This window comes from Gopherus evgoodei, chromosome 16 (genome assembly GCF_007399415.2).
Source record: "Gopherus evgoodei ecotype Sinaloan lineage chromosome 16, rGopEvg1_v1.p, whole genome shotgun sequence".
In the NCBI taxonomy this organism is placed as follows: domain Eukaryota; kingdom Metazoa; phylum Chordata; order Testudines; family Testudinidae; genus Gopherus; species Gopherus evgoodei.
This window is the reverse complement of record NC_044337.1, coordinates 16,447,158-16,472,430: the sequence shown is the minus strand read 5'-3', so window position 1 is coordinate 16,472,430 and position 25,273 is coordinate 16,447,158. Positions and strand designations below refer to the sequence as shown.

At 47.9% G+C, this 25,273-nt stretch overlaps 1 protein-coding gene across 3 annotated transcripts; it reads right to left on the bottom strand.

The window, feature by feature from the left end:
• Positions 1-4,523: 4,523 nt before the first annotated feature.
• BARHL1 (BarH like homeobox 1) lies at positions 4,524-15,482 on the bottom strand. 3 transcript variants are annotated; one of them, XM_030536094.1, is made up of 4 exons: positions 15,219-15,482; positions 14,277-14,947; positions 9,517-9,736; positions 4,524-6,143 (listed from the first exon to the last, which is right to left on the bottom strand). In XM_030536094.1, exons 2-4 carry the CDS (start codon positions 14,734-14,736, stop codon positions 5,849-5,851), a joined length of 975 nt encoding a protein of 324 aa, XP_030391954.1. In that variant the 5' UTR covers positions 14,737-14,947; positions 15,219-15,482; the 3' UTR covers positions 4,524-5,848. The 3 variants fall into 3 exon arrangements, with proteins under 3 accessions (XP_030391954.1, XP_030391956.1, XP_030391955.1); XM_030536096.1 differs by having other exon boundaries at positions 15,294-15,482; XM_030536095.1 differs by lacking the exon at positions 15,219-15,482 and having other exon boundaries at positions 14,277-14,997.
• Positions 15,483-25,273: the final 9,791 nt, after the last annotated feature.

The following is a 25,273-nucleotide window of genomic DNA, read 5'->3' as shown; positions in this document are numbered from 1 at the left end:
CTTTGCCTGGCATAGGGCCAAGAACACCGTTTGTGCTTTACCAATAATAAGGTACCAGATCCTACTCTCCTTTCAAGGTTAGAAAGGGTCCTGCCTGGGTGGGACTGGTACAGTTGTGCTGCACATTTGGAGCAGACTTGCAATTCTGCTCTCCCAGAGACTAAGTGGAACCATTCCCAGAAAACTGAAGTTGGTGCATCATCCTGTGGGTGCTTTTGATCTCCACTGACTCCCCATTCGCTTCAGAAGAGAATTCAATGTTCTTCTCTTCATGTACCTTTGGGTTGGGGCCTTGGTCTGGCAGAGACTGCCTTTGAGACCCTCCAAGACAGCTACACTGCTCAGGTATTTGAAATGCCCCAGATTTCACCTCTCAGATGCTGGAAGGGGGAGGTGGTGTTGGTGGTAAGGCTTTACCTGGGGCTCCCTTTCCAGAGGCGATCAGGCTGAGCATGTTCAAATCCAAGCTGAAGACACACCTTTGCCATAAAACCTTTCCCCAGGCACAATGCCTGTAATTAAAACAGCAAAACGTCCCTGCCCATCCAAATTCTCATTCCTCTGTAACCCAGGGGAGCAGAGAGAAAAACACCATTTGTTCTGGACTCGTGCTTCAGCATAATTTTCTTCAGTGCTTAGACGCTAAGGTAATAGTGCCTTATAAATACCTTTGATGGAGAGCTGCTGCAGAGTGATGATTCTGCTGATCTGTGGTATGGAATGGAGGGGAGTAGGGTATTCCTTCAGCCTCTGCAGAGAATCCCTCGCTGCTGCCTGACCACTCAGGCTGTGATCTTGTTCCAGCATTTGACACAATGATTGCACCTGTTTACACCTGAAGTCAACTGTTAGAAAGGATCATTGACAGTCCCTGCATTGAGAAAGGAACAGACTAGCAATCCACTGGCATGTATATGCTGTTAATTGAATCACTGCTGATACAGTGTAAACACAGAGTGGCTGGAATGCAGAGTAATTCTGACTTTAATGGAGTTGCTTCAGATTTACCACGTTCTAAATGAGAGCTGGGGTTAGCCCCCCTGTCATCCATTCCTACCGCAGACAGCTCCCTTCAAACCAAAAGAGCAAAGAATGAAGATGGACCACAAAGTTGGACAAAAGATCCTTTCTGTGCTTGGAACCTAGATTGCATTTTATAGTAGGCTGGACAATTGTACTCATTTGTTGATGTTTCAGAACCCAAACTGTGAACAGAAAGCAACACGTTAATGAAATGTTTGTCAAGGAAAATCTTGACCCTTGGGGAAAAATAAGCCTTGGACTAGAACAGTTGTAGTCTTGTAGATGGTTTCTTTCACATGACTGATACGTGTCATCCAGCATTTGATTTCAATAATTTTTTGTTTTAAAGCCATTGCACCAGATTTAATTCCACTAAGAATTCTCCAGGGTTTTTATTCTTTGCTTTAGAGTAGAGCCCAGGATCACAGCTGCACTTGGCAAGACGTCCAAACAGCTAGTAATAAAACAGGTACTGTCCTGAGGACCGTTGCATTCCAATTTTCACTATATTGGGGAAAGATAGTCTTGTGGCTAAAGCACAGAACTAAGACTTAAAGCTGCTGAATTTTATGTCTATCCCTGACACAAACTTGCTCTCTGACTCCTTTGGCCAATCTCTTCCCCTGCCCAGTGCCTCAGTTTCCCCATTTGTAAAATGACAATAATACCCTACCTCAGCAAGGTAGAGTGAGGTGAAATGTTTTAATAGTTTCAAATTACTTTGGGATCCTCTTGCAGAAGGTGCTATTTACGTTGGAAATATACTTCATTATTATAAAGGGCATATACTCAGTGTGATGTTTTCACTAAATTGTGATTTTGAAAAATAAACTCTCTTTTACTGTGACTGTTAAAGCTCCCTTAAAGAAACAGCTCTAAACTTCAACATCTCTCCACTTTCTTTACCAGAAGGACTCGAGTTTGGTCAGTTACTATTCGCTAAGCTTGATATTTCTTTTGGACTGTCGCCTTGGTTTCTTCTACTGCAGTAATTTTACCACAAACACGTGCTAGTTAATATTTTAAAATGCTGGTTAAAATTCACTTTACCATGGAGGTTTCCAGTGTCTTCCAGGTGGGAATTAGCAAAACAAATTTAAATATTGCCATTCTAAACTTGTAGGGAAGCCTTGTACTTCATTAACGTAAGAGGTGGAATCTGCTAGGAGGTACAAAGACAATTAAATATTAGAGAATGTCTTTGATTTACATTCCTGCTGTGTAAATGTAAGGAAGGTTGCTGTATTCTCTCTGCCTTCACTCTCACAAAATGAAAAGCACACCCAGTGCAAGTTGTCCTTTGATAGATTTTTAATATGATTTTAAAGAGTGTTGTTTGGCCTCATTCTTATTCAATGAGATTAATTTAAAGCACTTATCCCCTGGGTTTAAGTCAATCCATGTAGGATTTTGGACTGGGTTTGTTGCATGGGGGAGTTTTGTTTGCATGCTGCTCTGAGAGACTCCTTTCCCACTTCATTAACCCTGAGCTGGGAACAATCCCTCCCAAACAGAGTCGAGGATTTACCAAACCCCACCATTCAGATGCAAAGAAACAGCACCCTCCACAAAGGCAAGGGGGCTGCTTGACTTAATTAGTTGCTGTGCATTTTGCAAAATTATAACAATGCGGACATACTGTCGGGAAGAGTAATAAAAAAAAACGAATAGAAACAGGGTCAGCTCTGGATCTGGCTTTCCTCAGGCCTGTGAGATTCTGGGTGTTGTTCTTCGAAGGCTTCTCCCCCCCCCCTCCCCTAGAGCTCTCCAGTTCTCTATTGTTGCCATTTACATGTAGAGCCCTGGCCTAGCCGGGTGCCCCCTTTCCCAGCGTGGCTTGCGGTGGTAGCCGCTCCTGCTGCAGGGGCTAGTTGTTCTTGATCAGCAGCAGTTCGCCCTGCCCGAGGTAGGGTCCCGTCCCATCCCGGTGCCCACCCCCACCCCCCGGGGCGCGGTGCTAGCGGCTGGGGAAAGGCGGGTGGGTTTGGATTGGAGCCCCCCCGCGCCACGCTGCAGCCCTGGGGACACCGGGGTGGGGGTGACAGATGATGGGTGCTGGACTTCGGGCTCTGTGCTGAGAAGTCTGCAGAACTGGGGGAGGGGATGGCGGGGGGGGCTAGGACCTGATGCAGACTAGGGTCTCTCTCCCCCCCCATGTGCCTCCCATCTCACCCCCCCCCCGCCCTTTGCACGGGAAGGGTCGCGTGCGCTCGGACGGGAGCTGTGCAAGGAGCCAGGCCCACGGGTTGGCTGGGGGGGGGGGGAGAGGAGGCGGCACAGGGCTAAGCCTCGCAGCCCATCTGTCAGGTCCCCGGGACGGGTAGCCGCTCCCAGCCTGTCCCGGTGACCAGCTGCTGGGCTCGCTGGCTGCAGCCAGATGAGCGACACTTTTAAAGGGTGGAAACAATCCATTTTCCGAAGCGATCATTTAAAGCACTTAGGCAATTACACACTTAAGATTAGCGTTAATAATTCACCAGGACCGCGGCTACCCCTGCGCCAGGGCTCCTCCGCAAGGTGCGAGGGGCCGGGACAATGGGGAGAGGGCTGCCGGCTCTGCTCCCCACATGCCAGCACTGTGGCTCCGCTTGGGTTTCCCGTGGCTCTGGGGCTGATCCGGCTGCAGTATAAATCAGGAGTGGCTCTGGAGTCAGAAGGCCTGATTCCCCTCTGCCCATGGGTAGAAATCGGGAGCGACTCCCTTGCAGTCAGGGACGAGTCTCCTTCTTCTGACACGGGTGTAAATCAGCGGTGACTTCTTCTGAGTTACAGCCCAGCAGAATCAGGCCCCCTCTTTGAGTGGCCAAAATATGTTTGCCTGTGGGTGAGAATCGTGGAAACTTCCTTTCCCCCCACCCCCTTTCCTTTCCTTTCCTTTCCTTTCTCTTTGGCTTCTTTGATCAGCCAGAGTAAACGGCATAAAAAATCCCGCGAATGGCTGGATCTGCTTGTTTGTAAAGAAGTTTATTTCCACATTTAAAAAAAGAGCGAGAGAAAGAGAACCAGAGTTTTTTGTTTTTCTTTTCTGATCTCTTTAAAGCCGAATTCTCTTTCGCGTCTTTTCCTCGCGAAGTCCAGACAGGAGAACCCGGGAATACAGACTTACAAGAATCACTTACACAAATACGTCCTCAGGGTTCACAAATAAATAATTCATATACATTTTGCACACAAGTATTTACAATTTTTTCTTAGTTACATACTTTTGAGCACTCTTGGATTAGCATGAAAGGGCTCTTCTTCCGCTACGGAACGCGGCGATCCGACAGGTCGGTGCCATGGGGTGGGTGCCGAGCCATTCAGTATGGATCGGATTAGGGAACAGATGTTGTATGTTTCATGTCAGCACATCCGGGCCATCCCCCTACCTACCCCGATTCCTGCACAAGTAGAAATGTTCCTTACAAAGGCCAGGCCTGGATGCCCTAGCGCAAAGCCAGGCATGGGGCTGGCGGAAAGGAGAATGGATAATACGCCTTTGGGAACAAACAAACAACAATTAGAAGCCATGCTCAGGTGAGGTACTTTATTTGCAGATACCTTTGCCTCATCCTCCAGCCCTTGCTCAGGCAGAAACCACTGAAGTCAGGTTTAGCATGAGGGAAGTCTGTTTGTCTGTCTTTCCAGGGAGCGTGTTTGTGACAGACACACATTAAAAATAATAATTAAGACAGTTATAGCTAGCGATCGCCGCTCTGTACATAAGCCATCTCCCATCCCATGCCCTGGGCTCAGCGTTGGTCAAGTGGAAAGGGTTATTTAATGGTGAGCACGGTGCTAAAAGCTACTGCAAGGAACTGGAAACTCCAGCCTGCCCCGAAGTTAGCAAGGAGCTAGTCCTGGCGGTGAACTAAATATTCAAGCCGCCATATAATTGGAACGCAGTAAATTCTTTGAGTGGAAACAAAACCCCGGGGTGTTTTTAACCGTGTGTCTCTTACACACAGAACCCTCCTTTTCTTATTGAGCCTTTCCAATGTAATGTATTTTTGTTAATGGCTTATCAGATAAATTCAGTTCCTCTCTTCAAATTAACTCCGCCTGAAAGAGGAACGTTTCTGAATTCTGCAATTTGTGGAGATTCCTTCTTGATTCGATCTCTGTGTAGCCTCTGACCCGAAGTCTCCTTTGTGTGTGTGTGGCAAACTTTAGTGCTAGATCGCGGGGGAGGGGGCAGAAAGGCCTCAGTGGGCAAAAAGATTTTTTAAAAGGCCGAAAAAACTGTGTGCGCGCGCGTGGGAATTATACCCCGCGGGGCGGTTTCATTCTGCCCAGCGTTTTTAAGGCGGAGGATATTCTGCATTGGGGAAGGGCGCGAACAGGCTCTGTGTCCGGGCGATCACACGCTTGTCTATTAGTGTCCCGACCCCCCACATCCCTGGTCCTCCTCCCCTGGTTTTGAACAGATGCTTTCCCTGAAGTTTGAATTGTTGTTTGTTGGGTTCCCTTTCTGCGCCGCGAGGAAGGCGAGCTCTCACCCCCTTCCCGGTTAGGGAGCGCTGACCACTAAGCGCAGCGAAAGAGCGCGCACGCAGGATTTTAGCGCAAGATGAAAGCAAGGGCGCGCAAGGTTTCAGCGCAAGATGAGAGCGCGCGAGGTTTTCGTTTGATGAGTTTTTCCTTTCCAAGTTTCTCTTGCTCCTTTAGGGTGAACGATGGTTTTGTGTGGTGGCGAGGCGGGGGCTGAAGTGCCAAGGATCTGGCCCGCCTCCCCCCACCCCCCCAGCTCGGTGTACAGTTTCTGATGGTCAGGACGGTCTACGCAAGGGAGCAGAGGGGGCCTCTTGGCTTCCTTGGCAGCTGGCTTTGCTGCGGAGTCGGCTTTTCACCGCGGTTGAGCCGCTCGCGGAAGGACGCCTGCCAGGGGGGGCAAAGGTGGGGGCGGCTCGCTACCCCCCTGCAGTCCGTGAATGAGGATCCTGGGTACCAAAGGTCTCTGCAAAGCCGGGGGAGGGGCGCTGGGGCCCCGGTACAGATAGAGGGCCGCTCCCGGATCCAGGTTGGAGACCAAGCTCTGCGGGTAGAAATAGGGAGATGGGAACATTCGCTGGAGGGCCGAATAATTTCCAGCTTCTGCCAGTAGCTCCAGTCCCACCGCTGTCTGCCTCTTCCACTTGGTCCTGGGGAGGGAAGCCAAGATATGCGGGTCAGGAGAGAGCCAACAGGTACCGAAAAAACAGCCCCGCGAGCCTAATGCAGAGCCGAGGGGGCACCCCCGCTCCTCTGACTGAGCAGAAGTGGCCTTCCATGGGCAAGAAACCTCAACGCCCCTCCAGCTACTTTGGAGTCTGCAACTCTCCAGCCCCGCTTCTCCCAGGAGCAGCCAAGCCCCTTGAGACCCATGCAGCCCCTCCTGCAGTCACAGTGGGAGAGATTTGCAGCGCGCACACTTGATACAGTTCGGGTGAAAGCTGGGGAATCTCTCTCACACACAAACACGCCTGTGTTGGACCGCAGGACAACACAATCCTTTGACGATTGTTTCCAGAACCCAAATCCTCTTCCCGCAGCTATTATCTTCCCAGCGGCCAGGAACCAGGGGGACTCGCTGGATGTTGACTTTGCGAATATTAACGTGAAGTGGAGGGGGGAGTAAGGGTAATTGACAAGAGTATTAATTGCCCGCTATTTGTGCAAGCCCAGGGTGCTATATTAGAATAGTATGTTAGCAGTGTCATGCGAACTGTGCAGTACGCGCATGTGTATATTTTATCACATGTCGTGATCATGAGATAGGTATTATTATTATTTATTAGTTACTCACAAGGATATAATGTATCAGATCGTATGTCTGATACCATTTGCCTGAGCTGGAAAAATATCTCCAGGTAACTGGTCCCAGACATACTCTCTGCCATATTGTGTGTAATAATAATATGTGATCACAACACATGATAACATGTAACTGCACAGAGGCTGATCTGTACTGATTAGAAACATCCATCTCTAATTTGCCAGCTCAGGGAGGGAATTATCTGTGTTATCATATATGATGATCACATGCTAAAACAGAATTACACACACGCCTGAAAAGACAACACGGAGGCCGGTGGCACCTTAAAGACTAACAGATTTATTTGGGCATAAGCTTTCCTGGGTAAAAAAAACCTCACTTCTTCAAATGCAACATACTCCTGAATAGTTCGGCACTATCTGCACTCTCAGACATTGGGATTCTTGTTGGTTTCTAATCAGAGTGCTGTGTTATTAAAACTTTCACACAAGCACCTGAACATCACCGAAACCAAAATAAAGCTGTGTTTAAAAAGTTCAGATTTCAGATGAAGCTAGAAAGATGATTGAATTTCGTGCAAGGTCTTTTGGAAATCTGGAGAGAGAAATAGCGCCTGAGATGTGTATAGCAGCCTTAGGAGTTTAATTGAAACTAGATAAATAACCTTAAACGGGGAAAATAAACTCCCACAAGATTTGTTCATGTCCCCCACAAAAAAATTATAAAAAACAAATGTTGTGATCAGTTTCTAAGTGGCGATATTAAAGCATTGATCAGAACTGACCTGAGAAATATCCACACCGCTTTCTCTCTCGGGGGTGGGAAATAGAGAGAATAAACTATCCCTAGCTGGGAAATTTTACGATTGTCCTTCGGCTGTAAGGAAAGCGCGGCCCTTCCAAGAAACACACGATTCCAGGGTGAAGGCGGGACGCACTTTTACCAGGCAGCGGGTCACGCTGAAAACCAGGCGTGTCTGCCGCTCCTTTTGCGGCGCGGACGCTGATTCGCAAAGCACTGGCCGGAGCAGGGGTCGGAGCCCGGGACCAGCACGTCGGGGCGGGCGGCGCTGGCTCGGCTGGGCGCATCAGACGTCTCGAGCCTTTGCCAGTTTTGTCGCTGACGCGCTGGACCTATTTCCACCATTCAATTATTCATCATAATAATAATTGTGTAATTACTGTAACTGCCGTTAATTATTGATGCCCGGGATTCATTATTCATGGGCCGATGTGTTGTGCTGTTGTGTTGATCGAAAAGCGCGTTTCTTCCTTTTTCCTGGACGGTTGTTTGGGGAGGGGGGATTCTTTGGCTTCCTGATTGGGGGGCTGGGAACAGGAGCCCCACAAGGACAGCACCAGGGAGGGGGGCTGAGAACAGGAGCCCCACAAGGATAGCACCGGGGAGAGGGGGGAGCAGAAGCCCCACAAGGATAGCACCGGGGAGGGGGGGGAGCAGGAGTCCCACAAGGATAGCACCGGGAAGGGGGGCTGGGAACAGGAGCCTCACAAGGATAGCACCGGGGAGGGGGGCTGGGAACAGGAGCCCCACAAGGATAGCACCGGGGAGGGGGGCTGGGAACAGGAGCCCCACAAGGATAGCACCGGGGAGGGGGGAAGCAGGAGCCCCACAAGGATAGCACCGGGGGCAGAGGGAGGCAGGAGGCAGTTGGGTTGGTGTTTTGTTTTTTAAGCAAGTAACTATCAAAAGGAGACCAGGAAGGCCCGTGTCCCGCGGCGTCGCCTGGTGTGAACGGCGCTGTGGGGCTCTCTGCCTCTCCAGCCCCGTGTGCCTATGGCTGGGCGGCTCATCTTCATCCTTATTATCCAGCCCGGGGGGGTCCTGCTTTCACGTAGACCCAGGTATTGTCACCCATTGCACACACACCCCATGTATTCACCCCGCTGGTGTTTGGGGGCAGGGCTCCCAGGCCTTGCATTGTTCAATGTGATTTTCTGAGTCGGTTCTAGGAGCGGCTGCCAAGCTTGGGTGGCCAAACTGCCCCCTACTGCTGGGTCGGGCCCGATCCTGCGCTGCTTTGGAGATGCCTTGAGATCAAGGGGGGCGGCGGGGGGCGTTCATGCAGGGTTACTCTTGGGCTGCCCTTCGGGAGCAGAGTTCTTGAGCAGCAAAGTGACCCCGGAAGCTTGTCTGTCTGCACCTGGGTCAGATTCGGTCCACGCCAACCCCCCGCCCCCGTTCCTTGGCGCCCAGCCAGACTGCTGGGCGGTACACGGTGGATTCCCTTGGCTCTCGCTCGGAGGGGATTTGTTTTAAAGATAAGGGTCGGTCTGTCTTCTCTGGTTTATATTTTTAAATCTGACTAAGCGGAGGCGTCCGGCGGCGTTCGCAAATCTCCGCTGTTCACTGCCAGTCGGCTGCAAGCAGCGGGCCGCTTTCCCCCGCCCACCCCCTCGGGCCTGGCTTTGCAGCCTGCATTCAAACCTATTCCTTTACCTGGGCCCAATAACACCGAGCTGCAGCCTCTGGCCCTAGCTCAGCACAGCTGCCTTAGCTGCGCTAGCCCGGGCCCTGGCACCCCAGCTAACTGTGTCCCCCCCGCCCCCCCAAACTTCCCATTCTGATGCGCTGGGAAACCTGGGGGCTTTCAGGGATTCGCTTCAAAGCCACTTCTAGTTGCTGGGTTTGGGAAAGCCCTGGTGCATCTCTGCGGAAGACGCCCTGGGCCCAGAGGCTGCCCCCAGAACTCCCCTGGGTGGGCGGGGGAAACGGGGAGATTTGCGACGTGTTGCCTTTACCTCCTGTTCTGGTACCACGTTTTCACTTGGGTGTCAGTGAGGTTGAGGGAGGCCGCCAGCTCCATCCTGTCCTGCACGCTCAGATATTTCTGCCTCTCAAAGCTCCGCTCCAGCTGCGCCAGCTGGTGATCGGTGAAGGCGGTGCGGGCTTTGCGGGGCTTTTTCAGCCTCACCGGTGGGCTGTCTCTGGAGCTGGAGATTTCTCGGTCCCCTTCTTTCACTAAATGGGGAGGGAGGAAAGAATGCACATGGTATCAGGACAGGCAGAGGGGTGATCCAGAGCGGCTCTGGGCTGCTTCCTTGCAACACACACACACACACACACACACACACACACACACACACACACACACACACACACACACACACACACACACACACACACACACACACACACACACACACACTGTCTCTCTCTCTCTCTCTTACTTTCTCCCTCTCTTTGCCCTGGCTATTGTTTTGCAAATACAAGCGGGCGAGTCTGCCCTGAGTTTTGCTTTTTCTCCTAGGCCCTGCTGTTCTGTGATCACTGCTGCCTTTTGGCTCGGTGAGGCTGGCGATGGGATGCAAAGGTCATGGCGCGCGCGGAAGGAAGGTAATGCAGAAGAAGTTGGAAAAAATAAGAGCAAATGTTGGGCATGACCGGATGTGAGAATAGTAGCCAATGGCACGTTTCGTTTGAATACCAGAGATGCAGTTCAAATAGAGAGAGAGAGAGAGAGAGAGAGAAAATTCCCGGGGGAAAGGCGCATATATCTATATCTATATCTATATCTATATCTATATGGTACATCTCGGATTGACCCGGCTTTTGTCTTTTAGTAGAAATCCTAATTTAAAAAAAATAATTCTCTTTGATTGAGTTCCTTTACATTTCCTCCTATGCTGTCCTCCGGAGTTTCCCCATCCCCCCTAGCTTTACCCCAGTCAATCCAACCAATGTTATTGCAGTGATGGATTGGTTTATTTTTGTACAGGAAAAATCAAGTGTGGGGGAATCTCGATTTGCTGACCATAAAGTTGAGCAGCTGCAGATTCTTTGTTAGTGTGGCTTGTTATCACTGCCTACTTTTTAGATTCATGTAATGCTTAAAAAGAGCCACTTTTCACTGACAGATTATTGTTAATATACTGTAAAGAAATGCATATCGCTCTGAATAGGGCATATGGCGCCTAGATATAAGACAAATAGAATTCTTAAAGGGGCAGAAGGAAATATTTGAGAAGGTGCTGTGAGGACATGCTTTTGCGATGATTTAACTTTTAAAATGCCTAATGAGATGTTTTAATGATAGTTCATTTATGCAGGAAAGTCTGTGTGTTTCTATAATATACACACGAGCAGATCAATATATTACAGAGACGCTGATGGCTAGAAAGAATGATTTACACCAGAAAACATCTGCACTAGATTGGAAAATCTAAGCAAGAAAAGCTCTGTTTTTTCGCCCCCTCTTTAAAGAGATTATGTAACAAAAAGCTTCAGTTTATATAAATTGGCTGCATTAGGTTTTTACAGGGGTTTATGGTAAATTTCATTGTGGAGGGTTTTAGAAGTGACAGGGCTGTAGTTGAATGCGAGTTGATTTCTCTCTGTAGGAAGACAATAATCCGGTTAATTGAGCCACCAGGGAACGAAACCCTTCAACCAGAAATCCAGAATCTAGCAGACCAGATAGAGACCAAACCCACAGAATAGCTCTTAAACATGAGTTTCTGTTTCATTTATTGGCGAAACAAACACCTCCCCCCACCTTCGCCCCCTCCAAAAATCAAATCAAATCTGGGCTGGTGGAACCAGTAGCCTGTGACCTCTGCAAAGATGGTAGTTTGGAAAACACCCTTTCAATGGAATCTTCACGATGTTTATTTCAGGTCTCAGGGTGAAGCGATGGGGGAGAAACTTTGGGGGTTATTTGATCGGTCATTAAAGTTATTGCGGATGTAGCTGGATTTCCTTAGACGTCCATTGGAATTGGGAGGGGGGCAGGATCTGAGCCAAACCAACATTATTAAAGTCTGGACTTCGAAAAAAAGTTAATTGGTGAAAAGAGAGAGAAAAAATGACAGTTTGGAATCGATTGTTCTCCCGGCTTCCCAGAAAGCCCTGTTTAGCCACTGAACTTCCCTTTGGATTTCAGTCCAAGTGAACACAAAACAGTTTCTCTTATTTCCTCTACGACTAGTCAACACAGCTCCAAAAAATGTTTAGTCCATTATTTAGATAAGTTGCGGAAGGTAAAATACAACACCTTCCTTAACAGCTATTGCTTTGAAAAGCTCGTTCGGTTATTAAGGGCGTTTTTCTTATACATACCAGGGTTTTTTTTTTTCCCCACCTCACTTAAAAAAGTTCCTGGCTTGGCCACATAGAAACTCATGGGAAGCGTTTGTTTTTCATCTGGCCTCAATCCTGAAATCCTAAGGAGCAAAGTGTGCCTGCGCGTTTTAAACCAAAATCTCCCCTTGAACTCGGTAAACTCTGCCTGGAAAGCTATGGCATAACAGAGCCCTCGGTCCTTACTCAGGCTTATTTCAATCCATGGGAAAGACTGACTTCAAAACGGAGTAAGCGGCCCTATCTTTGGGACTGGGCCTTATATTTTTAATCAATTAAACAACTAGTCGCTTGTTACCATTTGATGCATTCAATGTATTTCCCTCCAGCTGTACTTTGTTCGAATGTGAACACACAAGCTACGAGTTTTTGCTGGCAGGGAAGGGGAAAGGGGTCCTTCACTGCGGACTCCCCATCGCACGGGGGAATGGCTGGTTAGTGCTGGTTGCCTTTTATTAATTAGTATTATTAATAATTATTATATATTATTTAATCGCTTACTATGAAATGCAATTTGTCAGCTCCCACTTGCAGGCAGCCTGGCTGTGCACGGCTTCGATAAGAAATATTTCATGGTGAAAATTGGTTTGAAAAATTTCCTGTTGAGGATCAAATCTCTCTGTATAGTTTATATTTACTGCTTCAGAGGAGTTACAAGCGTGCACTTATTTTTCTACCTAGTTTCTTTCGCAGCTTGGCAGTTTTGAAAAAGAGAGACAGGATTTACAAATGAAGGGGGAAAAAGCTTGTAATGCTAAGTTCCATTTGATCACCTGCCTTCAAAAGACTGGAGTCAATTTCTGTTCCTTCCCAGCCAGATACATTTCACTTCGGCTTATTGTGCGAGGAATGAGAATATAAAACGCAGCTTCATTTGGGCATATTAAAAAAGTTTCCAAAATCTGCTTGGTGTAAATAGTTTTCTATCGCAAATATATTTGTAAAGAGGCACATTTCCCCTATTAATTTAATGTTTAGTTGTTGCTGTTGGTTTTTTTATCTGACGTAAAATAGAGGGTGGGAATGAATTATAATCAAAATGGTAAGGTCAGTGGTAAAACATTATTAAGAATGATACAAATAAAGAAGCAGCCAAGGAAAGAAGATCATAGTTCTCCACTTCCAAGGAAATTCAGGCCTGTTTTTACCACCTCTCTCTTCCTTTCTTTCAATCACCCATAAACACAACATGCAGAAATGAGGCATGTCTGCAGTCAGAAGTCTTATTCTGCCTGATGTGCCAGTGTACATTATTGCAATCAGAGCGGCGCAGACTTCAAACGGCCGCTTTGAAATGATTTGATCCCTTGTGGACTTGGTGCAGAGGTTAGAACTAGCTATTTGTAATGTTTCCGCGTTAAAAGTTTGACAAGAAAGTGCGAGAGACCGAATACACTTGCAAGAAGACACCACAATCAGATGCATCCGGAGGAAAAAACAATCCACCGGGGTTATAGAATGTCCCTCTCAATAACGTGAAGTTAAAACCCATTCTCCTGCTAGTTTTTTCACTAACTAGGATTAAAAGAATCTCTTTCTCTTTTCACGGTGGAGTTTACCCACATTTGTACAGCGTTGTAATAGCCAATCCTTCCCGAACGGACTGGAGGTGAAATTAATTCGGATCACCCCGAAGTTATTTCAACAATGCCATTATTTTAAAAAACCGCACAGCTCCCCTGCGTGTCTAAAAGTGAACGGATATATCGAAAAGGGGGGCAACCATTTCTTTTGGGTTCTTTTAATCTGTAAGTAGTTCGAAAGCAAAATTCCAGAGTCTAAAGGTTAATTTTCTCTGCGCAAGGTACTAGCCAATTACCCTCTGAAAATACAGAATGAAATTGCTAAAAGAAAATCTATCAATGGAGTCCTTGGGCATGTACCGCTCGTGTGATTCATAATTATTCAGATCTTTACGGGGCAAGCAAATTCTGCGGGTTTGATCTAAGGAGCGGGTTCATTTCTATTTTTTTCTCCCCAAGTGATTTTAATATTCCTCAGTCCGATGCTATAACCCCCACTCCTCACCTCACTAATTAAGGTTCCGCCCGATTGTTTTTCAACTCAAGCTTTGGGAAGTTTTCATTATTTATCCCTGATTTCTGGACTGTCGGCGGCGGGTGTAAAGAATCAGGCTTCCACCCAGACACAACCTACGGGATCAAGAGCAAATCAAGATTCACACCCCGCAAGAAATAACAGGGAACCAAATCGCTCCCCTTTCTTTTCCCAGAAACAGAGGCCAAGCGCTTTCTTGGATGGGGAAGGGGGAGTGCACGAAATGTCCAGCTCTTTAAAATGCTTTCACAGCAGAGCAAGAAGTGAAGAGAGAGGCTGGAGGGGTGTTTTGAAAGCAAAGCCGGTGGCAGCTCTAATCGCTAGCTGGGGGCAGCTGGCGCTCTCGCCTCCCTTCGGTTCTTACCTTTGTACTCCGAGTCGGACGAGGCGTTGCTGCTACTTTTGTCCATTTTCTCTCGAAAGTCCTCCCCGGGTTTGGCAGGGATTCGCCCCGCCGGCTCCTGGCCGCTCTGTCCATTGGTGCTGGAGTAAGGCGCGCAGGCTGCCAGGGGCTTGCAATCGGCTAGGATGTCCCTGATTAGGAAAGACGAGGTCACTGTTCTGGATTGGGAAGGAGCCGAGCCCTGCCCCGGCTGGAGGTGAGATTCCAAACCCACGGCCACCCCTTGCCGGGGGGCCACCGCCTCCAGGCAGTCCTTCCCGGGCGAATGGGGAGACGGGCAGCCGCTGCTGACTTCGGAGCCGGGACTTAGTTCCAGGGGGGACCTGCAATCCCCCATCAGAGGGTCTCCTTTGGGCACCGCCGGGCTCCCCGCTCGGTGGGACAGGATGGAGTCGATCCCAAAGCCGTTGGAGCCTTCCATGGCCAGGTTCGTCCCCCAGCCCCAGCCGTTCGCTCACACCCGGCACCTTTCAGGTGGACATGGGCCGGCAGTCCGGACCTGGCGGGGCAGAGTGGGGCTGAGACAAGGCAAAGTTCAGCCTGGGATCCAGGGAGCCGGTTGGGCAACAATCCCCGGGGGCGCCGTGCATTAAATCCAAGGCTCAGCCCTCCTGCTTCAGCATCCCAGCCAGCTGCGTTCAGGGGCAGAGACAGACAGACAGAAAGAGGAAAAGGATTAAAAAGTCAGAGTTTGCTTGGGGACCCCCCCCCCGGTCGATGTAATCCTAACTCCACCCCCCCCCCAACATCTATCAGCTCTGAACTCCAGCGCCCGCAGGTTGGATGGGAAGAGGGGGGGAAATCGATCTAACGCGATTTTCAGCGCCGTAACTAGTTAATGACTCAAAAATCAATGGGGGGGGGGGAACAGGAGGTGGGGTTGAGGGGGGACTCTGCCAGCACCTCGGCCGGATCCTGCTTTGGAGATCAATAATCAGGCTAGTCCAACGACGCAAGGCTGGATGGAGATTTCAGCACCTCTGAAAGCGCCTGGCTGCGCGGCTGGGAGCGGCTGCACCCATGGTGTCGAAGCGGTTGGGTCGCCCTCCTGCAGACGGACGGGGCGGTCTGAGCGCGGCTCGGTTTCAAGTACCTTGGACAGAGGCACCGGCAGGCTGGACCCGCCGGCTCCGCTGGTGACACGTTCCCCTTTAAAAAAATGAACTAGTGTCACTTAAGTTTGGGTTTCTTCTTCTGCTTCTTTTTTTAAGGTGCCAGGGCCACGTGTCTGAGCATCCGCCCTTCTCATTGGCTGCGGTGCTTTTTGGGTGATGTCACACACTGACTAAGGAACCTGATCTCCTTTCAGTTTGATTAAAAGAGACACTGAATTAATTACAGCCCAGATCCAACTGTTTACAGGCAATTTCCACCCTGTTTGCTTTCATTACGCCGCTGATGAAGCTCCTAATGGGGTTATTACCAATAGGGGGTAGGCCTGGGTTGATGTGGGGGGTTGTGGTTTTTTGTTTTTTTTTTAACTTTTGCTTTTTCCACAATTAGCTGAATCATTAGTTCCCTTCACGCTGAGAAAGTTTTTCTGCTTGTTTAAAAACAAAAAACCCACAGACGAATGATTTAAATGTGCTCTAAATGCTGAACACAAGACAGGAAGAGGAAGAATCCCTCCCCTTCCCATTTAAACGGCTTTTAAGAAGGACGAAGTTTTAATGTCCTAGTGATTTATTTGCAGATTTCTCAGACCCTCTTTCCTTCAAACCGATTTTCATTTTTTTTTAAATTCTTGCTCCGTTGCAGGGCTCTGTCTAGCGAAATGTTTATTTGCTTTTGATGGTTGTTTTTTAAAAATAAGCTAGCGCTGAAGGTTGAAAAGTTGGAAATAACACCACAACAGTAATAGACCCGTACATCGAGCAAAGGGCAGTAAATCGAGCTACAGCGCAAACAGAGGAAGTAAAGTAGGAAACAGATCCAGAGCAGGATTATCTAGCTTTTAATTAGACACGTACCCGATCCATCGGATAGGAAGAAATAACATACAAAGGCAGCAGCAAAGAATCCTGTGGCAACTTATAGACTAACAGACGTTTTGGAGCATGAGCTTTCGTGGGTGAATGCCCACTTCGTCAGATGCATCTATTCACACACGAAAGCTCATGCTCCAAAACGTCCGTTAGTCTATAAGGTGCCACAGGATTCTTTGCTGCTTTTACAGATCCAGACTAACACGGCTACCCCTCTGATACTTGATACAAAGGCAGGTTTATCCTACTAGGAAGTAAATGTAACAATCGATAGAATCGCCCGCGCTTGTGTGTGTGGTTCTCATCCTTGTCCATGCTAAAGGATTTGGCCGGACTGGCTTTTCCTGCCCGTCTAAACCCGTCCACAGAAACCCGCGGGGGAATGCGACCCCATTTCTCGTTGAACACCTAGAAAGGAGCGCTACCCAGGGCTCACTCTTTCCTCTCCCGAGTTTTCAGTTCAGGGGAGGCGAAGAAGCTGCTGCATCTCAGCCTCTCAAACGTCCAGCAATGCAGATGAAATAAAGGGATCGGGGGGCGGGATGCATTTAGGTGAGAACCCTGAGCGGGTTCCCTCCACCCCTTTCCTGGAACCACTTCCCTTCCTATTTCCCCAAGAGAAATGAACGATTTTTTTCCTTAGATTTTGGAGCTCTTTAAAAAAACAAACTCTCCGGATTCCCCAAAATTTGTAAACCGCGGTCTCTAGTTTAACGGGTTAAGGATACCAACCGGAACGGAGTTTGTGATTAAGTCAAGTTACTCCCTGGCAATGCAACTGGGAGAGCTTCTAAGCCCCTTTACAGGATTTACACCCTTCAAAGGTTTGCAGACAAAGCTGGCGGGCTGGCCATTCACCGAGGTACTTATATGTAGTAGTTCTTGTCCTTTCTGACGGGTCTTTTGCCCCAGCCTTGTATGCCACAGCGAGTTATGAGCCGCCTCTCGCCACCATGGCAGGGAACTGCGGGGATCTGTCTCTACAAAGTTTTGTTCTTTCTAAAAATCTTTTTTCCCCCTCTCTCATTTTTTATTTATTTTCCTCCTCTTCGCCTTTTGCCCCTTCCATCCAGGCGGCTGCTGGCTCTTGACCCTCTTCCAGGGATACCCTTGGCCAGCAGCTTGGAAGCGGGCAATTGCACCGAGCTTGGGGACTGCAGAAGTTGCGCCTTGTCCCCAGAGAGGCCCGAGCGCGGCTGCCAGCTGTCGCAGAGGGGCAGACTCTGCCAGCACTTCCAGGACTCGCTCTGGAGTTCTGGGTCGGACTGGAGCCTCGTCCTTCCCCCAGCACACGCTCTCCCCCCATGCCCAGTTTAGAGATGTTCCTTCTCCTCCGCTTTCAAGAACAAAACCAAACCAAACAAACAAAATCTAGGGCCGATTCTTAGCGCATTCTTCCCCTGCAGGGAGGCCTTATCCCTTTGCACTGAGCTGTTTAAAGTCGCCTCAGCCCTGACCCCCCCTGACCCGGGTTACCACTAAGCACACTCCTAATGCCTCGCCTCCCTGCCATCTTTGAAATTGACGCATGCTATGGAATGGTCAGCGAAAACCCAGGCACTTCAGGCCAGCTCCCGAGAGAAGGTAACTGCACCCTTCCTTCCCCCGGCTGCTATTTCAAACTGTTTGCATGTGGAGCTCTGCTTTGGGGCTGGCTAACCGCAGCCTTGAGCCTCGACCTTGAAATCGAGATTCCTCTGCCAACAAGGGCCAGGATTTTAGATACATACATGTTCTCTTTTATTATTCGGTTTTATTCCCCCTCCCCAATTTCCTCCCTCCCAGCCAGGCTCAGCATACCAGCTTTGGGGGGAACGGGGGACGAAAGCGCTCTCTTTGAAGTCAGCGAAGGAAATCTTGCTGTTAATCTGGTTAATTTCTTTCCCCCTCGTTTTTTAACATAAAGGTTGGATGGTGTTAGTGCTTCCCGCGCAGGGTCCATAAAGAGCCTTGTGTTTAGTGGCACATCATTCCATTAGCATCTTCCTGCCTCTGCACGGGTTTAACCAGAGCCAGGCCACGCTGCAGTCACTCAGCCCAAAGTCCTTAGAAAGGTGTGTGTGGCGGGGTTAGGGCGTCATTTGACACGTTTCAGTTCTACCTGTACACCTGAAGTTGCCTCGCTGAACCTCCCCTAGATTCATGGGGTTGATCCAAAGCCCAGGAAAAGACTCCAGTTGACTCTCGGGCCTCTGGCTCCATCCCACTCCCTTGGATCATTGCGAAAAATCTCTCCGCCGGGGGAGTTTAGCGTTGCTACAAATTTGGGAATACGCAGGGCCTGGCTCAGTTCCTCATCAGAGTCCCGACCCCACCGCTTTCTCCCTGGCTGCTCGAAAGGTGGGTTTGAGTCGTTTGCCCTTTTAACACGGTGCAGGGCACAAGTTTGGGAAAGTCTCCGCCGGGTTCCACCTGCTCCGAGGAGCCAGGATTTTAAAAGGGAGAAATAAGAACATTGGGGACCAACCGAAGAGGCAGTTTCGTGTATTTTAAAACCGGGTGAAATAGACAGAGGTGGCTCCTAGAAGCTCTTTGCATTTCTGGGTAATCGCTCACGATTAGCTGTGCTAATGCTTCTCCCCCACTGCACTGGTGTCCAGGCACAATAAGTAGCCAGGACTCTAGTCTCCCCCAGACAGAATCGGGCTAACCAGATTGCTTTTGATGTAATGACCGCGTTAATTGGATCGGGTTCCTTAGAAACATCCTAATCGCCTCGTGGCTTAATTCTTTAGTTGCACCACGCAGCCTCCAGAGCGAACGGAAAGAAAACCGACTCGGCCCCTTCCAGGGTTGTGCCATTTTCACTTTCCTCTGATAATTTCCCGCTCGCTCAGTTCCCCCTTAGCCAGAGCAGCTCGGGCTCCGGGAGTTCTCCCCAGCACCCAGACCCAGCAGCCGTTCGGAGGCAGTTTGGGTTTTGCTTCAGGTTGACTGTCAGGTAATTGTCTTTTCAGATGTGACAGGCGCGTTACAAAGCAGTTCCCCAAGGGCTCTACATCGAATGTTGCTAATAATAATAACAACAGACCACTAATTAATACAAAAGATTAATACTCAATTTAGGGCACGGGGGATTAATTATAGGGAAAGTTGTGAAATTGGAGCCCCAAGTTGTCACGTTGTATTTGCTGGTAAAATACCAACATTAACATGCTTTGGAAAGGTTCCCAGGTAATGCAAGCTCGGAGGCTTTCAAAGTCCATCATAATCTGTCATCTACATTTCATTATTTTGGGAGAAGAAGTTGCTACATGTAGATTTACGGTCATCCTTTTCAGAGCTGTTAAACAGCACACCAGGAAAACGAATATTCTGCAGTCCCACTGGAATGAGGAGAGTTGATGTTAAGATCTTTGGAGCAGGTTGTGTCTAAGGTTTTTTAAAGGTGGGATTAGATTTCTGTCTGGACTTGGAACCTCTGCCTTTAACCTGCTACCAACCAGCCACTTGATGGTAAATGGTACTGGCTGTGAATAAGTTCTGTGGGGCAGGGACTGTCTTTTGATTCTGTGTTTATACAGTACCAATCACAATGGGGTCCTGGTCCGTTGCTAGATCTGCTGGGTGCCACATCATTAATAAATAGATGAATATAACTAATGCATTAATATACATAAAGAATGAATGTCAGATTGAGTAGCCCAAAAATTTGAACACCTGCCTCGCTTTACCCATGTGACTAGTCCTATTGACTTCAATTAAGTATTAATTAATTAAGATTTTAACTTCAGTGAAACTAATCAGTGCAGGCGTGTGTTTAAGTTTTTGTAGGATCTAGACTTTCCACTGGCTCTACCTTCAAGCTGAATCTGGCACTGGGGGAGCCAATGCTGTGAAATATATTTAGAAGAACTGAACACTGGATGGAAGAATAATAGAATATAACATACTTTGCCCATCTTATTCCTCTCCCATCTGAGGATCTCAAAGCACTGTCCAAGCAATGAGTGGTACTCAACCCTCCCTTTGTGAGTTAGGTGGACTTCAGTAAGATTTGCCATATAGAAAGGTAGTTGAGCATGTAATCCCATGAAGTGCTGAGCACCTCTTACTGGACTGCCTTCATTTCCCACTGACATCAGTAGATGTTGAGATTATGCAGCATTTTGCAGGCCTGGGTCCCAAATGATTTATTCTAGGTCTCACTGCTAGTTAGTGGAAAAATCCAGGACTAGAATCCCAGTCAGTAGACGCCTAGCTCTGTGATTTGACCACACACTGTACTTATTATATTCTAGTTCACTTGGACTGTGTTAGATCAATTGCACTGGAAACAGAGGATCTCTGTTTATCCATAGCCACAGCAACAACCCGTGCAGTAGAAGCAACGCAAGCTTCCCCACTGCTCCATCAACACAGAATCGTAGAATCATAGACCTGGAAGGGACCTTGAGAAATCATCAAGACTAATCAAGCCCAGTGTTTTTTTAAAATCTTTCCTCATAGATCAATTTTCTAAATATTTTATCATGTTTGTTGCTCTCCTCTGGACTTTCTCCAGTTTGTCCATGTATTTTCTAAAGTTTGATTCCCCAGAATGCGACACAGTTCTCCAGCAGAGGCCTCACCGGTACCGCATAAAGCAGGACAATTACCTCTCATGTCTGACATATGACACTCCTGTAAATAGACCCCAGAATGACTTTAGCCCTTTTCGCAGCTGCATCACATGGTTGATGCATATTCAATTTTGTATTTGAATCCTGTCCTCTAAAGTGCTTGTAGCCCCTCCCAGCTTGGTGTTATCTGCACATTTTATAAGCATCCACTCTATTCCAGTATCCAACTCATGAATGAAAATAGCGAATAGCACCAGGAGTTACCCTGTGTGACCCGCCTCTATCTGTTCTCCCAGTTTGACAGCAAACCACTGATAACTATGCTTGCAGTTTGATCTTTCAACCAGTTGTGCACCCACTTTATATTAATTTTATCTAGACCACATTTCCCTAGTTTGTCATGTGGGACTGCGTCAAAAGCCTTACTAAAATCAAGCTATAACACTTTTACGACTTCCTCCCTATCATAAATACGGCCAGTAATTTTTTCAAAGAGGAAATTAGGTTGGTTTGGTGTGATTTGTTCTTGACAAATCCATGCTGGCTTTTCCTTATAACCCTATTATCCTCCAGGCGCTTAGAACCTGTCTCAAACCTGAGCAAAGGGCCCCATTCTAGGGGAGAGGAAGTCAAGTGGTTCAGTTTCCATGGCCCATTTGCTCATTGGTCTTTCTGTTAATAATGTCAGGAGGTCACTGTTGCATTCCTTGCACACACTAGATGGTCACTGATTACATCAGGAGTTTTGTCTGCATATAGCATGCGAGGTTGGGTCTCCAGTGTCAAATGTGCACATTTCTTTGGTGATGTACACACTTGTCCAGGAGCAAGTGAAACAAGCCCCATCAACTCCTTTCACAGCATGCCACCATGCAGCCGGCAGCAACTTTGGGACACCACTCGTCTGGGATGGTGCTGGACTACTGATTGAGAAATGAAAGGCTGTGTGTTCTATTACCAAGCCCCAGGCACTACGGCCCTGAAAGGTATTTTGGTACCTAGCTCACATGGAGTTACCTTTGGGCCTAAATCCTTTAGTTAAGGAGTACCTTATTATAGATTTTAGAGCCTGATCCTGTGAGGTGCTGCGTGTCCTCCAACTTCCATTGACTGAAGCAGGAGTTGGGGGCACCCAAGACCTTTGCAGGATCTGGTCCTTATGATAGGCTTGTTGTCCAGTGATTTTATACAACACAAGCATAGCTGCTGTTAAAACCCATATTCCTGAGGCATTTCTGTTCATAAAACACCTGGAGTGTACTACACAACCACAAAACCCCACTGAGTTTGAACCGTGCCTCCTGCAGTGTCCTTGTATGCTTATGCCACACACCCAGGGCCACCGCAAGGAGTTGCGATGTCTTGTGACAAACTGACAAACATCCTCTCCTTCCGCCAAAGCAAGCTTTCCTTATCGGTTAGAGCCATGTCCTCAGAGGCACAGGGCATCTAAAACTCCCATGGGCGTTGTAAGAGTTCATCCATTCTGAGGATTTAGCTCTTACTGCCCTGTAGGTGACTGCCTGTCCTGTTTACATGGTAGAACCAGCCCTCATGCCTCCGAGCATGTGTGAGCTGGCAAAGAGAGCCCCTAAATCAGGGCAGAGGCTGTGAACTGTAAATGATCTCAGTCAGTTGGGGTGGATGCATGCAGATATTTATGGCAAGGAGATTTCAGGTCAGTCTGGGTACAGTTATAAATGGAAGCAATACTTATTTTTTTTGTTTTTTTTTTTAAATTAGCACCTATTTCTTGTATAACTCTTGCCACAAAAAATCTTTAAATCACACCTGGAATTATTAAGAGGCTAACCTATAAAAATATCCCAGTAGACTCTATTATGCTAAATTCATAGTTATATGTTGACATGTAAACTGTGCATTGACTGCAAGGGGCATATAGTTCCAGCAGACGAGGGAATGCAGCAGGGTTGATGTGCTGTACTCAGGATATTCTAATAACTAAATGAAGATCTTATTAACTAGTAGGAAGGCCTGCAGAGCACAGATAGAAGGGAAGAGAGGGAGAGGGGATTCTGGGAAGATGATAACATGGGAAAGGGGAATCCGAGTTAACCTGCAGCTTTGTGCTTTGCAGAAATCATTAACTAGGAGGTGTCCACAAAGAGGGCCCAGCCGTGGGGAACCTGCAAGAGCATCAAAATCTTAGAGTTACCAGTGGGTGTCACTGCAGGACAAGCAGCATCCTGTAAAGAAGGGCTGGGAAGGGGTGGGGGAAGAAAGTGGATCTGAAAAACAGGATGCAGACCTGGAAATACCATATGAATAGGTGAGACACCTGCATATTTTGTTACCCCCCCCCCACATTTGTGCAGTGCCAAGGTTCCCTTTGCAACAAATTAACAGATAAATAAAACAGCTTTTAGAACTAGCTGACACAGCACTTTGCATCATGATGTACAGATGAACAGACCCTAATTTTTTTCTTCTTGTGAATTTGGTGCTAGGTGGGCGGCAGCAGAAGCGTAGGCGTCTCCCGCCAACGTGCCACAACTTGCAGTGTTCAGGCTCCATGGCCCGTTCAGTCCCTGGCCTCTCTGCAGCAACTGCCAATAAAGGCATGAGGGTGGGAATCTGTTCAAACTGAAGTGGTGTGGATGTGTGTCCAGCAGGACCTGGAGTGAGGTGCACCAACTTCCTTTTGAGCAGGCCACCAGATTGCAGCAACTTTTTGCCCTTGGATTCAACCTGGCAGTCTAGAGGTAAAGCACTCCACAGTCCATTACTCATCCCCTGAGCCAGCCAGGCCCCTTTAACACTCTTCTATTTGACTCCACCATTACTTCTTCTTACCCTCATATTCTGTGTTCAGCATCTGATATCCACTATTGTGACAAGCTCAGTATTCCAGCTGGTAAGGACCCATAGTATAATATAATATAGTATAGTAGGGAGAGGTAGCTAAACCCCTTTCTTTTCACAATTTCATATGGCACAGCCTTGCAAGGTGTGGAGATTGCCTAAACCCTATCAACTTCTGGAGGAGCTGAGGGCACTCAGCATGTGGGATCAGACCCCTGGAGCTTAGTTCTAATCTCCTTTTCACCACACTGACTTTCTGTAAGCCCACAGCACTCAAGAAAACATTCATTAGGGCCATAGAAAGTGTTTTTCAGCCCTGCTCTAATGAAGCCCTTCTGGGGAGAGAGATGTTATTATCATGGTCCTTTTCCCCTTTCACCCAGCTTTCCAAGGAGCTGACAGGTCACTTTACTGTGGCCAGGGAAGTTGTTTTCCTGTTGTTGAATGGTGGTTTGTGTATGAACTTAATCATAGTGTATAGATGAGAGCCTGTTGCTAGAGTTTAATATATGCACAGTTGCTTGGCTCCAGGATTCAGGTTATAAGCCAAGTCACCTTTTAGCCAAACAAGACATTTAAGGCCCAGCCTTCTTCCTCCCCAGTGTGATGCGAAAGGTCTCTTGTTACACCCAACTTCTCTCAGCACAGCACAGCACATCACATCTTACTATTAGTCAGCCAGTTACTTCAAATCTGCTCTATTAAGAGACCCACACTAGACAGAGAGAAATATATAGAGCACCAGCTCAGGAACTAGCCTTTTATAGCTCTCTCCAGGCTTAGCTGGGCTCAGGTGTGCTCAGGGTGGAGCTGTGAGGCAGACACTCCCTTATATAAATGGGTAGTTAAGCAGCAGCTGCCCCTAGGGGCAGACTCACTTAGAAATCTCAGACACAACACACCAGGCCTAGCTTGCCCCAGGGAGCTGACAGCGTAATGGAGTCATCCCTCCAAGGTAAAAAAAAGTGCTTGTTTATCCCGGTGTCCAGATCAAAAATGCTCACTATTCATGCAGGACTCTGTCCCATTATGCATAGATTCAAGAAGTCAGGCTGAAAAGCCTGATATTCTTAGGTGGAAGTCCTGTGCTGGGCACCAGTTCTGGAACCATCCGTTTAATCTCTTGGCTGGCTTCATGCCCACCCAGCTCTCTATTAGAATTGTACATGGGGCTCAGTGCTGTGAGGCTAAAACACTTGCATGATTGTGAGGTGCTAAGGAACTACAGTGATAGGACCTAGCTTGATAGGGCCACTCAGTGAGAAAAGAATAATGCAAACAGATGTTTAAAACATTATATTTAAATATATCTGGTACAAGGTGAGACATGTTAATAGAGCTGAGAAGCAGAAAACACAGGAGTAATTCACTATGCAGGGAACAGTTTTTCAGAAGAGCAATTAAAGTGATCAGACCCATTATTGAGAGGCACTTTCTTAAGGTGAGTGGCCTTTTTTTTTAACTTGCCAGTGTTAATGCTGCTCTTTAGGGGCAGGTCTGAGTCTTCATATGTGTTTGCACAGTGTCTAGCACAATGGGGCATCTAAGTGCGTTACTGTAATGTGTATAGGAAATAATACTAATAGTC

What these genes read in the sequence shown, in the direction of transcription:
- BARHL1 (XM_030536094.1), bottom strand. Translation starts at nt 14,736, where the DNA reads ATGGAAGGCTCCAACGGCTTTGGGATCGACTCCATCCTGTCCCACCGA. An exon ending in GTCCGACTCGGAGTACAAAG is followed by an intron (nt 9,737 to 14,276) that starts GTAAGAACCGAA and finishes CTCCCCATTTAG; the next exon opens with TGAAAGAAGGGGACCGAGAA. An exon ending in ACGTGGTACCAGAACAGGAG is followed by an intron (nt 6,144 to 9,516) that starts GTAAAGGCAACA and finishes TTCCCTCCCCAG; the next exon opens with GACCAAGTGGAAGAGGCAGA.